The sequence below is a fragment of the Salvelinus namaycush genome, chromosome 13 (assembly GCF_016432855.1).
Source record: "Salvelinus namaycush isolate Seneca chromosome 13, SaNama_1.0, whole genome shotgun sequence".
Classification (NCBI taxonomy): domain Eukaryota; kingdom Metazoa; phylum Chordata; class Actinopteri; order Salmoniformes; family Salmonidae; genus Salvelinus; species Salvelinus namaycush.
In genome coordinates, this window is record NC_052319.1 from 42,510,715 (window position 1) to 42,525,925 (window position 15,211).

Consider the following 15,211-nt stretch of genomic DNA (forward strand, 5'->3'; position numbering starts at 1 on the left):
ACAGAGACCACTAGCCAGGCCACAGAGACCACTAGCCAGGCTACAGAGACCACTAGCCAGGCCAAAGAGACCACTAGCCAGGTTACAGAGACCACTAGCCAGGCTACAGAGACCACTAGCCAGGCCACAGAGACCACTAGCCAGGCTACAGAGACCACTAGCCAGGCCACAGAGACCACTAGCCAGGCCACAGAGACCACTAGCCAGGCTACAGAGACCACTAGCCAGGCTACAGAGACCACTAGCTAGGCTACAGAGACCACTAGCCAGGCTACAGAGACCACTAGCCAGACCACAGAGACCAATAGCCAGGCTACAGAGACCACTAGCCAGACCACAGAGACCACTAGCCAGGCTACAGAGACCACTAGCCAGGCCAAAGAGACCACTAGCCAGGTTACAGACACCACTAGCCAGGCTACAGAGACCACTAGCCAGGCCACAGAGACCACTAGCCAGGCTACAGAGACCACTAGCCAGGCTACAGAGACCACTAGCTAGGCTACAGAGACCACTAGCCAGGCTACAGAGACCACTAGCCAGGCCACAGAGACCAATAGCCAGGCTACAGAGACCACTAGCCAGACCACAGAGACCACTAGCCAGGCTACAGAGACCACTAGCCAGGCTACAGAGACCACTAGCCAGACCACAGAGACCACTAGCCAGGCTACAGAGACCACTAGCCAGGCCAAAGAGACCACTAGCCAGGATACAGAGACCACTAGCCAGGCTACAGAGACCACTAGCCAGGCTACAGAGACCACTAGCCAGGCTACAGAGTCCACTAGCCAGGCTACGGAGACCACTAGCCAGGCTACAGAGACCACTAGCCAGACCACAGAGACCACTAGCCAGGCTACAGAGACCACTAGCCAGGTTACAGAGACCACTAGCCAAGCCACAGAGACCACTAGCCAGGCTACAGAGACCACTAGCCAGGCTACAGAGACCACTAGCCAGACCACAGAGACCACTAGCCAGGCTACAGAGACCACTAGCCAGGCTACAGAGACCACTAGCCAGGCTACAGAGACCACTAGCCAGGCTACAGAGACCACTAGCCAGACCACAGAGACCACTAGCCAGGCTACAGAGACCACTAGCCAGGCTACAGAGACCACTAGCCAGGCTACAGAGACCACTAGCCAGGCTACAGAGACCACTAGCCAGACCACAGAGACCACTAGCCAGGCTACAGAGACCACTAGCCAGGCTACAGAGACCACTAGCCAGGCTGATCTTCTGACACCTCCACATCTGTTGCTCTCTCACTCCCACCCATTTGTCCCACTGAGTGGGGGGCTACAACACACGGTTGAGGGATAAGCTTTAGCTTTATCTGGCTTTCAGACAGCCCAAATGGCTTACATTAAACATGGCCATCGCACATAACACATGGCCTCCCATGGCCCGAGGAGGGACATGTATACCCCCCCACTTAACAGACCACTTGAGGTGACAAGTAAAATGAGGAAACTGATGAGGAGATGTCTTAGTCTGTTTTCAGCCATTGGAATAATTTGAGATGAATTAACTGACTGATTCAGTATATTCAGAATAATCAATCATGTTTTGCATATTCCTTTTTCAAATCGTTCAAATATAGATTTTTTTGTTGTTGTGGAATTTGTATTTATTTCAATAAACAGTCCCCACAGAATCGTATTTCATACATGTCAGCATACTGTCAACAAGCTGTCATTTGTCGGGCTGTCATGTCAGTATAACTGTACAGGGTATAAAATACAGACAAGCTTAACAGACAAACACTGCTTTATTCATTTTTAACTTAACCAAACCAGCACAACAGGAGGAGGAAAACTTGAAAATGTTAAGCATGTCTCATTGTATATGATGAAGTGGTAGCCTTACATCACCTGGCCTTGGCAAGGACACCGGTATAGAGCAGTATGAAACGTAGCTAACAGGAATGCTATCCAAAAGGTTGTTATTTATCTTCTGTTCAGGGACATTTTGTCCCAGTGACATATGCTAAAGGATTAATGCCTACGGTGTCACCAAAAGCCTGGTCCTGTGCCACACCATCTTGGCTGTTTGGACATTGTAAAAAATGTTACAAGGTGGAGGAAGAGAGCAGGTCTGCTGTTTGGAGCCCAAACTGTCGTCAAATGGCCCATATTGGTATCAGTGTTAAAGGCCTGTTATTAGAGAGACAGAGCGTTCCTAAAAATTGCTACTATGATTATTGTGTTATGGCCTGCCAAGAAGAAGATCAACATTATTCTTAACTTTAATTAAAATCCCTTCAGTCTACAGCAGATGGTCTAATTCATTAATCTACTCTAATGCTCTTACTGTCGCCACACAGGTCCTAATCAAGCTGTGATCTGCCTTAATCACCAATCTTAAGTGGCAAACAAGTATCACTCCTAGGCTACTTTTACAAGAAAAAAAGGTGCTATGTAGAACCTAAAAGGGTTCTTCAGCTATCCCCATAGGAGAACCCTTTGAATAACCATTTTAGGTTCCAGGTAGAATCCTCTTGGGTTCCATGTAAAACCCTTTCCACAGAAGGTTCTACCTGGAACCCAAAAGGGTTCTACCTGGAACTAGAAAGGGTTCTTCTATGGGGACAGCCAAAGAACACTTTTGGAACACTTTTTTCTAAGAGTGTAGCCATGCATCATTAGTGATGGGACTATTTCCTTCACGGTCTACTCTGGTGGCGTGCTACATTGGGTCACAGTAGCAGGTTCTGGTGGTGTGCTACATTGGGTCACAGTAACAGGTCCTGGTGGCGTGCTACATTGGGTCACAGTAACAGGTTCTGGTGGCGTGCTACATTGGGTCACAGTAGCAGGTTCTGGTGGCGTGCTACATTGGGTCACAGTAGCAGGTTCTGGTGGTGTGCTACATTGGGTCACAGTAACAGGTTCTGGTGGTGTGCTACATTGGGTCACAGTAGCAGGTTCTGGTGGCGTGCTACATTGGGTCACAGTAACAGGTTCTGGTGGCGTGCTACATTGGGTCACAGTAGCAGGTTCTGGTGGCGTGCTACATTGGGTCACAGTAACAGGTTCTGGTGGCGTGCTACATTGGGTCACAGTAACAGGTTCTGGTGGTGTGCTACATTGGGTCACAGTAACAGGTTCTGGTGGTGTGCTACATTGGGTCACAGTAACAGGTTCTGGTGGCGTGCTACATTGGGTCACAGTAACAGGTTCTGGTGGCGTGCTACATTGGGTCACAGTAACAGGTTCTGGTGGTGTGCTACATTGGGTCACAGTAGCAAGTTCTGGTGGCGTGCTACATTGGGTCACAGTAACCCAGATAATGCAGATTAAAAACACATGAAACATGACACTGATCTCTATTACTACACTGTTAGACAATAGGGTTCCTAAAGTGTTCCAAAGGGGTTCTTTGTGGAAGGATAGGGTTCTACCAAGAACCGTTTTGATCAGAAGAACCTTTTTTGGAAGACAAAGGTTCTTTGGAAGGCAAAGAGTTCATCCTAAGAACTGTTTTTAGAAGAAAGGGTGCTTTGATGATTCTTTGGAAGGCAAGAAGAGTTCTGCATAGAACCATATATAATATTTCCCAGTGCGCTCTATTGCAGTGAGATTTTCAGAATTGTTTGTTTTACTTGTAATATCTGTGTTTTTGCATTTACATTGATTAGTTCATATATTTTATGCTACACAAAAATAAATAACATACATGTATCTAAACTAATCCAATTTGTTGGATTTATTGCACCCGTTACTGAGATGGTTGTTCCAGTTTAGAGTGATTGAGATAGTCTCAGTATTCAATCTACCCTACCTTGGCAGTCATTCTGAAAGCATGTTTAGGTGGATTACAATTCCACCTGTTGGATATCCTAACTCTGGTTGGATTCCAATAGGAATTATACTTCACTTTGCCAGCCAGTATAATGTGACTTTCAGGCCTGATGTGGCCTGAAAACCAGGAGATTCCTAACACCACTGTGTTATGGTTTAACTATGACAAAGAAAGGCTTTATGATATATGTTAGGCATTGTAATAAATCATAACATTTTAAAAGCTGGTTGGACTATTCATAGAGCGTTCTAGGAAGAACCCTCCAAAGATAAAAGGGTTCATGGAAGAACCCTTCATAGGCGGTTCTAGGAAGAACCTTTAGATGATAAAAGGGTTCTTGGAAGAACCCTTCATAGGCGGTTCTAGGAAGAACCTTTAGATGATAAAATGGTTCTTGGAAGAACCCTTCATAGAGGGTTCTAGGTAGAACCATGTACAGGGGGTTCTTTGAAGAAAGGGTTCTACCCAGCACCAAAAATGGTTCCCCTATGGGGACAAACCGAAGAACCCTGTATGGTTGTATTTAACATCTTTTTTTATGTGTATTATGTATTTTTTTAAAGAATTGTGAGGTAAAATAAGGTTTTTGATTGATGACTTATAGTATTATTCAGACAACAGTTCTCCTGTTTAGCGTTTTGTCAGAATAAATTAATTGTTCCCTCAATGGTGTTGATCAAACATTAGGTTGATTCATGAATTGCTGGTCGTTAACCTTCGGAAAAATATGGCCATGCGAAATTCCACAAGTATGCGTGAGTGGTAGATAAGATTAACTCCTAAGCCTCTTAGTGACAAACAACTAATTGGGCACAAGTATCAATCAAACTCATTCACATTAGCCATGAAATCCTGGATTTCCACACCCGGCCAGTCTGGGGGCAAAAGAGAGTACTGGGTAGAGGGCTTCTGGTCTTCCCAGTCTGCCTGTCCTGGGTAGAGGGCTTCTGGTCTTCCCAGTCTGCCTGTCCTGGTGTAGAGGGCTTCTGGTCTTCCCAGTCTGCTTGTCCTGGTGTAGAGGGCTTCTGGTCTTCCCAGTCTGCCTGTCCTGGTGTAGAGGGCTTCTGGTCTTCCCAGTCTGCCTGTCCTGGGTAGAGGGCTTCTGGTCTTCCCAGTCTGCTTGTCCTGGTGTAGAGGGCTTCTGGTCTTCCCAGTCTGCTTGTCCTGGTGTAGAGGGCTTCTGGTCCTCCCAGTCTGCCTGTCCTGGGTAGAGGGCTTCTGGTCTTCCCAGTCTGCCTGTCCTGGGTAGAGGGCTTCTGGTCTTCCCAGTCTGCTTGTCCTGGTGTAGAGGGCTTCTGGTCTTCCCAGTCTGCCTGTCCTGGGTAGAGGGCTTCTGGTCTTCCCAGTCTGCCTGTCCTGGGTAGAGGGCTTCTGGTCTTCCCAGTCTGCTTGTCCTGGTGTAGAGGGCTTCTGGTCTTCCCAGTCTGCCTGTCCTGGGTAGAGGGCTTCTGGTCTTCCCAGTCTGCCTGTCCTGGGTAGAGGGCTTCTGGTCTTCCCAGTCTGCCTGTCCTGGGTAGAGGGCTTCTGGTCTTCCCAGTCTGCCTGTCCTGGGTAGAGGGCTTCTGGTCTTCCCAGTCTGCCTGTCCTGGTGTAGAGGGCTTCTGGTCTTCCCAGTCTGCCTGTCCTGGGTAGAGGGCTTCTGGTCTGCCCAGTCTGCCTGGAGAGGAAAGACGTCATCTGCGATCTCTTCCAATGCTCCCAAAACTCAAACATGTTTATTCACACAAATGTAAACATGTTTTCTTTGACTATCATTAATTATTTAGTACTTTAATTATTCATGAAAAGACACACTAATGTACACTGTACAGTAGACTCAATTAATACTGTATAACAATATTATGCCTTGCAATTGTACAAGTAAACGTAAGTCGGGACCACCTTTACACAATCTTTACACATTTCTTCACATGTTAATCAAAATTACTCCTTCAGTTTTGTTCGTGAAATAGCTTCAGCAGTGGTGGGAGTATAGCCCGAGAACAATTCCCTTGAATCTGTCAAATTCGTTCAGTTAGCAAGTTATGACAGCCTTTGGTTATTGCATTTCTATCCTCTCTGTTACTATGGATGAACCATGAGCACAGTGTAATATTATAACATCACTAATCACAGATCAGACTGTGCATGAGCTTATTTCAGAAGCTTACTGACAGTCTTTCAGGGTATTGTTTGTTAATGGAGAATCAAACAATGGGCTTAGCAGCTCCAGTCGAGTCCCATACGAGGGCCCATGTGATGGACAGTATGACCACAGCATGGACTAAGACTGTGAGTTCAATGGAACTAGCAGATCAATATATGTCATGGAAATCTTTGCACAAGACAGGTTATAATATTGACGGATCATTTATATGAACTTGTTGAAACAATATGTGCTACGATGAGATGGCAAGTCACTTGTAGCTGTGAGCTCAATTCAACCAAACCAGCATCTCTACGAGCTCAATTCAACCGAACCAGCATCTCTACGAGCTCAATTCAACTGAACCAGCATATCTGTGAGCTCAATTCAACCGAACCAGCATATCTGTGAGCTCAATTCAACTGAACCAGCATATCTGTGAGCTCAATTCAACTGAACCAGCATCTCTGTGAGCTCAATTCAACTGAACCAGCATATCTGTGAGCTCAATTTAACTGAACCAGCATCTCTACGAGCTCAATTCAACTGAACCAGCATCTCTATGCTTGCACAGAATATATATTTTTCCCGTCTTCAAATAAAATAAAATGACATACTAATGGTTTTAGGTACTGTAAAAACGTCTCAGATTGATGTTTCCAGTTTTCAGAATAAGAAGTGTGTGTGTGAGTGAGCAGACACTGCTGTAGTCATTGGTATGGGAGGTTCAGTTTTGATTGAATTCCAGCCAGTTTAATTGATGGTGCAGTTGACAGCTAAAACCAGCCTCAAGCTATCACATTCTCTAATGTAGATTACCTCATGCTAAATTCTCTTCACCTCTTTTAACCAGAGTCAGTAGACCAACAAATGCTTAATGCCCCAGTGACTCTTTTTAAGTGTGTCGTTTTTAACGCCTTCCTGTGCTTGCTCCATTGGGTGGCTCAGACAGATTTAGCTCCAACTTAGAGGAAGGTGTCAGTCAGGCCTGAGCCCTTTGAAGCCCAAAACAGATTTTTTTTAATCAACACACACTAATCACCCATATGTTTGTCAACAGCCAGTTTAAAACTTCACATGAATGCAGTTCTGTTAGACTACTAGTAGGCTATGCCCCAATCATTGTTGTGGGCTAGTGTAACTATGTGACTATTCTCATGTTGAATTAAAATGGGCTCGCGAGTGGCGCAGCGGTCTAAGGCACTGCATCTCAGTGCTAGAGGCGTCACTACAGACTCTGGTTTGATTCCAGGCTGTATCACAACCGGTCATGATTGCGAGTCCCATAGGGTGGTGCACATTTGGCCCAGTGTCTTCCGGGTTAGGGTTTGGCCGGGGTAGCCCATCAAAAGTAAATAAGAATTAGTTCTTAACTGACTTGCCTAGTTAAATAAAAATAAATAAAAAGGTAGACTTGTTTAAGATATTCTTTCAACCTCATATTATGTCCAGCACCATACCAGTGTGTAAATATGTGAAAAGTATGCATTTATAAGTTATTTTAGTCAAGAGGATTAGAAGAAAGGCTCTAAATCAAGTAGGATTCATCAAGTTAATGTTTAATTGATTTTCCTGCTCACCGCTTCACCGCCATCTCACACTGTTTGAAAATCACTGTTTTTATGTTCATACTTTTGATGACATCATCCTTTTTAATGTTACATTTTTTTTCTCGCATATATAGAAACTGGTATGGTGCTGGAAATAATGAATGTAAGGTTGAAAATTGCTCTTTGAGTATTACAATCGGTGACTTACAATTTGTTAATTGTTTGTTCATTTTACAACATAAAAGTACTAAAATGCCATACTATTATTGGGTAGTTAATACATGGTTAATAAAGTATTCAGCGTATTTACAGTGAATAAATGGTACATATTTTTTAGGTAAACGGTGTTGATGATGATTATTATTTTTCTGTATTCATAAACAGACCAACACATCAGTCTAAAATAACCTCTGAATGAAAGTTATTTATTCAGATGGGGAAAGCCCAACTGGATTAAAGTTCTATTGAAGAAATGCTAATATACATGCTAATATACATGCTAATATACATGCTTCACTGTAAGGAAGTTTTTTCTTACCATTATCAAATTCCATTACCACACTCTAAAAAATGCTGGGTTGTTTGTTTGACCCGACAGCTGGGTTGAAGGAGTTGGGTTGATTTATTTTTTTTAAAAGAGCAAGGATAGGTTGTTGAAGAAGGGTTATTGAGACATGACCCAGCGGGTCAGATCAGAAGACTGGAGGCGTAGTTTAGTAGGGATGTGGCTTTCAGATAGTTCATTTTAGCCACCTGTGACAGTAGTCATCTGTTCTGTTGTATAGTTATCACATGTTAAGGTTCAACATTAACCTTTTTGTAGCTTCAATGAGGCTTACAGAATTGTATGAGTTCCCTAAAAGCCTGCAAATCCCATTGTTGGACTAGATACCACCTTATTAAAATAGTAAGAAATAATCTTAATATTCTAGAAGAACGTGTAAAATGCAACAACAAAAATATTTGACATGATGAACAGGAATTACATTTACTCTCACGGGTGGTCAATAAGATCTATCTGAAAGCCACACCCCTTAATAAGCCATGTCTCCTGAAAATAACCTAAGGATTACATTTAAAAAGACCCAGCTGCTAGGTCAACCCAGCATTAAATTAAAATATAAAATATCCAACTAATGGTTAAATTAACCCAGGTTTGGGTAATCCCAACAACCCAACTGGCTGATTCAAAAATAACTCAGCATGTGTTCTGTCCAATACCCACTGCTGGGTTACCAAAGAACCCAAATCAGGTTGTTTTTAGCCAAGCATTTTTTAGAGTGCACTGTATTTAAAAAGACCATTTGCACACTGTCGAGGAGAAGGGTGGTAGCAATTGGCGCCAGCTGGAAACCAAACGTGCCCCATTTGGCTGGCCAGTTCAATGCCATTGGTCGGTGAGTCAACTAATTTGCATAAATCAAGGCTTATAGATCAACGCTCTCTTTGGACCATATCCAATCCAGTTGCTCGTGGCAAGGGAGCTCAACATCACAACAACTTTACTTCCAGCTCGTTTTCTTTATGAAGTTTTCTGTCATCATCATTGCGCTTTAAAATGGGATTCTGCGGGTTTCGACGAGTTGGAGAGTGCGTGTTGCTTGCCGTTCTGTTCTACTCGGTTCAGTCTACAACTACGAGGTACTACACGTATGAAGAGGATGCGCCCGGGACAGAGATTGGAAATCTGTCTCAGGATTTAAAGATAGACCCAGCTGAGGACCCTCAAACATCTTTCCGCTTCATGCAGGAGACCAATTCGTGTGTGATTCAAATGAGGGAGATTGATGGACTTTTAACCGTTGGGGAAACAATTGACCGGGAGCAGCTGTGCCTGAGGTCCCCGCGGTGTCTTGTCACCTTTGACATAGTTGCCTTCTCCAAAGAAAAGTTTCAGCTGATTCACGTAGAGATCGAGGTAAGGGACATTAACGACAATTCACCCCAGTTTCTCCACAACGAGACGACCCTTGAAATATCCGAGAATGTTCAGGTGGACTCCCGATTCCCGTTGGACATCGCTGTTGACCATGATGTCGGCAATAACTACATCCAAAGTTACCATATCTCTCCCTCCAGCCATTTCATAGTTGATGTGCGCAGCAGGGAGGATGGAGTGAAGTATGCTGAACTTGTGCTTGTGAAAGCAATGGACAGAGAGGCTGAAGATTCCTATACAGTTGAAGTGACGGCAACAGATGGCGGAGAGCCACCCAGGTCCGGATCAATGACTGTTCATATCAAAGTGCTGGATTTTAATGACAACAGCCCAACGTTTGAGCACAACTCACTAAAAGTTGAACTTTACGAAGATTCTCCTGTAGGTTACCAAGTGCTTAAAGTGCATGCGTTTGACCCAGATGTTGGCATTAATGGCGAGGTAGTGTATGGATTTGTAGAAGACACATCATCTGAAACAATGCGTATTTTTAATATAGACCGGATTTCAGGTGCTGTAACTTTAAAAACATTGGTTGATTACGAGAAGAAGATATCCTATGAACTGAAAATTAAAGCATCCGATTTAGGCACTAATTCTATTCCATCGACTTGCAAAGTGGTTGTTGATGTCGTAGATGTAAATGATAACGCACCAGAAATCACCATCAAGCCAAAGACATCGACGAGTGACGATGTGGCTTACATCACGGAGGCCGCAGCGGAGGAAAGTTTTGTGGCGCTAATCAGCACCTCGGACAGCGACTCTGGCTCGAACGGTTATGTACGCAGTAGCCTACACGGGCACGAACATTTCAAGTTACAACAGGCCTACGGGGACAGTTTTATGATTGTAACAACCACCACTTTAGATAGAGAAACGATCCCAGAGTATAACCTCACCGTAGTGGCTGAAGACCTTGGAACTCCTCCTTTCAAAACCATCAAGCAGTATACCATCAGAGTGACGGACGAGAACGACAACGCCCCCCTCTTCAGTAAATCCATTTATGAAGTTTCTGTCCTGGAAAATAATATTCCCGGGTCATATATAACTACTGTTGTAGCACGGGACCTTGATCGGGGTAAAAACGCCAAAGTGTCATATAAACTCATAGACTCAGAGGTTGTCGGGGAGGCTTCCATTTCGACGTATGTGTCTATAGACCCAGTGTCAGGGTCATTGTATAGCCTGAGATCTTTCGATTTTGAAACGCTCCAGCAGATTGAATTAACCATCCAGGCTGAGGACAAGGGCTCACCTCAGCTGTCAAGCACATCCGTGATCAGAATCAAAGTGGTTGATCAGAACGACAACTATCCCTATTTCACCTTTCCTGTTATGCTTAATGACTCTGCTGAAATTCCTCTTCCTGTCAATGCACCATTGGGGTATCTGGCACTACGGGTCAAAGGTCAGGATGAGGATGAGGGTATGAATGGTGAGCTCAGCTACAGAATCGTACAAGGTGACTCTAAGATATTTTCAATCAATAAAGACACTGGAGAAATAGCTGTAAAACAGGGTCTGGCCTCTGCTATTGGAGACGTGTTGGAAATCAAGATTGCATTGAGTGACAGTGGGAGATCCCCTCTCTCCAGCAGTGCCACCATTCGCTTTGTTGTCACAGACTTGCAGCTCTCAGACGACCAACTTGTCATTGTATTACGGTCAAGTGATGAGAAAAGCGCAGGCTTGGATATTTCAGTAGTAGTAATCATTATACTCGGCGGGGGTTGTACTCTGCTGCTGATTGCCATAGCAACTGTTGTTATCACATGCAAACTGAACCGAGGAGGGAAGGACCATGACTCCAAGAGAGACGTGACTCACAGCCTGTTTGACTCCAGGCATCATCCCAGGCTCAACTCTGCAGAACCCAACATGTTTGGTGACCCAAGAGGTTTCCTCAATGAAAGGACTTCTTCATCTCTTGATGAGTCCAGCCTATATGAAGAGAAAAGTGGAGAGTTGGAGTCCCAGGTGGGTGAATTATTTGATTCCGTTTCAATAGTGTTTTGTATACAAGTGTACACATTAAAGTGTTGTACTACTCCTGATCCATGTAGCTGAAATGAATTCCCATTCCTGTTCTCTCTTGTGTTTGCTCTTTAGATGTTCCTGCCTCCCAAGCCTTTCCAACCATCATCTGTGTGGCAAGGGGACAAATACTGCCCGCAAATTAGGTAAGAATACCGCCACATTCATCATATTTGGTATGACGTGCTGTTTAATCACAATTATTATTTTTCCCCCAAAACAATTATTTACATAACCAGTCACTGGAAGGTACTTAACATTCCGTATGCATACTTCATGTGATTGCCGTGGTTGTCCGGTGAGAGGGGGTGGGAGGTTGCAGTGGGGGGTGGGAGGTTGGAGTGGGGGGGTGGCATGCTCATAAGAGAGAAGGGGTGGGGGGTTAAGGGGCTGGCATGCTCAAAAAAGGAGAGGCGGGAAACAAAGCAAACATCAGTAGTCAGACACAATATATATATATTTGATTATATTAGCAGTAGTGGCTAATATATTTGATTCTATTAGCAGTGGCTAATATGTTTGATTCTATTGGCAGTGGCTAATATGTTTGATTCCATTAGCACTGGCTAATATGTTTGATTCCATTAGCACTGGCTAATATGTTTGATTCTATTAGCAGTGGCTAATATGTTTGATTCTCTTAGCAGTGGTTAATATGTTTGATTCTATTAGCAGTGGCTAATATGTTTGATTCTGTTAGCAGTGGCTAATATGTTTGATTCTATTAGCAGTAGCTAATATGTTTGATTCTATTAGCAGTGGCTAATATGTTTGATTCTATTAGCAGTGGCTAATATGTTTGATTCTATTAGCAGTGGCTAATATGTTTGATTCTCTTAGCAGTGGCTAATATGTTTGATTCTCTTAGCAGTGGCTAATATGTTTGATTATATTAGCAGTGGCTAATATGTTTGATTCTCTTAGCAGTGGCTAATATGTTTGATTCTATTAGCAGTGGCTAATATGTTTGATTCTATTAGCACTGGCTAATATGTTTGCTTCCATTAGCAGTGGCTAATATGTTTGATTCTATTAGCAGTGGCTAATTTGTTTGATTCTACTAGCAGTGGCTAATATGTTTGATTCTATTAGCAGTGGCTAATATGTTTGATTCTCTTAGCACTGGCTAATATGTTTGCTTCCATTAGCAGTGGCTAATATGTTTGCTTCCATTAGCAGTGGCTAATATGTTTGATTCTATTAGCAGTGGCTAATATGTTTGATTCTATTAGCAGTGGCTCATTAGCAGTGACTAATATATTTGATTCTATTAGCAGTGGCTAATATGTTTGATTCTATTAGCAGTGGCTAATATGTTTGCTTCCATTAGCAGTGGCTAATATGTTTGATTCTATTAGCAGTGGCTAATATGTTTGCTTCCATTAGCAGTGGCTAATATGTTTGATTCTCTTAGCAGTGGCTAATATGTTTGATTCTCTTAGCACTGGCTAATATGTTTGATTCTCTTAGCAGTGGCTAATATGTTTGATTCTATTAGCAGTGGCCAATATGTTTGATTCTATTAGCAGTGACTAATATGTTTGATTCTATTAGCAGTGGCTAATATGTTTGATTCTCTTAGCAGTGGCTAATATGTTTGATTCTCTTAGCAGTGGCTAATATGTTTGATTCTATTAGCAGTGGCTAATATGTTTGATTCTATTAGCAGTGGCCAATATGTTTGATTCTATTAGCAGTGACTAATATGTTTGATTCTATTAGCAGTGGCTAATATGTTTGATTCTATTAGCAGTGGCTAATATGTTTGATTCTCTTAGCACTGGCTAGTATGTTTGATTCCATTAGCACTGGCTAATATGTTTGATTCCATTAGCAGTGGCTAATATGTTTGATTCTATTAGCAGTGGCTAATATGTTTGGTTCTATTAGCAGTGGCTAATATGTTTGATTCTATTAGCAGTGGCTAATATGTTTGATTCTATTAGCAGTGGCCAATATGTTTAATTTCATTAGCAGTGGCTAATATGTTTGATTTCAGTAGCAGTGGCTAATATGTTTGATTTCATTAGCAGTGGCTAATATGTTTGATTCTATTAGCAGTGGCTAATATGTTTGATTTCATTAGCAGTGGCTAATATGTTTGTTTCTATTAGCAGTGGCATTGACCAGCAGAGCGTGAAGGACAGTGGAAAAGGAGACAGTGACTTCAATGACAGTGACTCTGACGTCAGTGGGGATGGAGGCAAGAGGAACCTTCGCACCTTCCAGCCCTGGGCCAAAGGTGAGTTTACGACCTTCACAATTTAGTACTGCAATTTTACAGTTCCTCGTAGCAGAATGATGAAGAGAACAGTTGACATTTTTATAGCTCTATATAGCACTGAAACTGCAGCGGATTCCACTGTGTCGGGATGACTCGCCCCTTCCACCACCAAAGTGTAGAACCCACCTGGCAATGTAACCCAGCAACAGCGAATGACTCTCAGTCACTTTGATTCTTTACTCCTTGGGCTTGGAAAGTAATTCTGTATGCGTGTGTGTGTGTGTGTGTGTTCTATTTCAGGTTCATTCCACGCCGCTAACACCCTCGCTGTGGATTGCCAAGGCACTTACTGTGTAATTCCAACCCAAAGCTTCCAGGCTCCCAGAGACAATGCATACACAATAGGTTTTATCCAAGCACCGGTCTACAACAATGCACATGCCTATCCCCACTCCTGGAAAGACTCCGGCTACAACACAAGCATTCCCAAAGCAAGAAACACCATGCAGACATTCTCTAATTACACCGGCACCCTCCCGTCTTACTTCACACATCAAAAGAGACAATCTCCTGCCGGACTTGATGAAATTCAGGAGCACAACCAAGATATTACTACAGTGGCAACCATATCTGAAGTTGCCACCATTTTGTAAACAACCTGCTAAGTAAATATACAATTGGATATTTATAGATACTGTAGTATTCAGTAGGTTTAGCAGATACGGGTCAAAGTACACAATGCAATAAGGATGAAAAAGAACTTGACGCGTAATGAAAACACTTGATGTATATATTTTTTATTTGATTCAATTATGAAGATGTATATATTGATTTATTTCTTATTGTATGAACATGTTTGTGAAAAATGTGTTTTGTTTTATGAATAAACACAATGTTGAAACAATGTGAGATGTGCATTATGGTTTCCATGAGATAAGATAATTACACCATGCCTGTGTGGCCTCTGACGGTCACACACTAAGAACTTCTCTCACTTGTCTGGACTTTCGCATTAACCCATATATAATGTTTAATATATAATATGTGAATGATAAGCTATATAAGCAATACAAGCAATTTTTTTTTATAATTTGTTCATTATAATGGCTTACAGAAGAAACTGAATCAATATGCATCTGAGCAAAGTCCATTATGATGGCAAACGGTGTCCTACAAATATATTGTGCTAGTTTAGACAAAATCATCTGCAAATCCAATCATGTAGTCATGTTTATAGTAATCACATGTTAGCTAATTCTTACATAGTGCTACTAGGAAAGCCACCATGATGCTTGGCACTCAATTCCCAGTGATATTCAAGCGATCATCCTTTCATGCCATTGAAAAGCAGCAGTGAACTTTAATTAAAGAGATGTCTGATGCATACAACTTTACTTCAGGAAGAGAGGATCCTAAACACATCTCTTGACTTGTATCATCAGCACATTTCTGTCAAAGTCATTTTCAGCAGCTTTGTGTTTAAATAAAGATGTGCCGTTCAAAATGAGTAGTCTATTAACATT

The 15,211-nt window shown here is 42.6% G+C and overlaps 1 protein-coding gene across 1 annotated transcript; it reads left to right on the top strand.

Annotated features, from left to right (window-relative positions):
• The first annotated feature begins 9,043 nt into the window (after positions 1-9,043).
• On the top strand, positions 9,044-14,341 carry LOC120058144 (protocadherin-8-like). The gene is made up of 4 exons (XM_039006612.1): positions 9,044-11,407; positions 11,540-11,610; positions 13,579-13,706; positions 13,989-14,341. Exons 1-4 carry the CDS (start codon positions 9,044-9,046, stop codon positions 14,339-14,341), a joined length of 2,916 nt encoding a protein of 971 aa, XP_038862540.1.
• Positions 14,342-15,211: the final 870 nt, after the last annotated feature.

Bases quoted from the DNA above. Each gene is read 5' to 3' on its own strand.
- LOC120058144 (XM_039006612.1), top strand. From the start codon at position 9,044: ATGGGATTCTGCGGGTTTCGACGAGTTGGAGAGTGCGTGTTGCTTGCC. The intron at 11,408-11,539 runs GTGGGTGAATTA...TTTGCTCTTTAG, and splicing joins GTGGAGAGTTGGAGTCCCAG to ATGTTCCTGCCTCCCAAGCC. The intron at 13,707-13,988 runs GTGAGTTTACGA...GTTCTATTTCAG, and splicing joins CTTCCAGCCCTGGGCCAAAG to GTTCATTCCACGCCGCTAAC.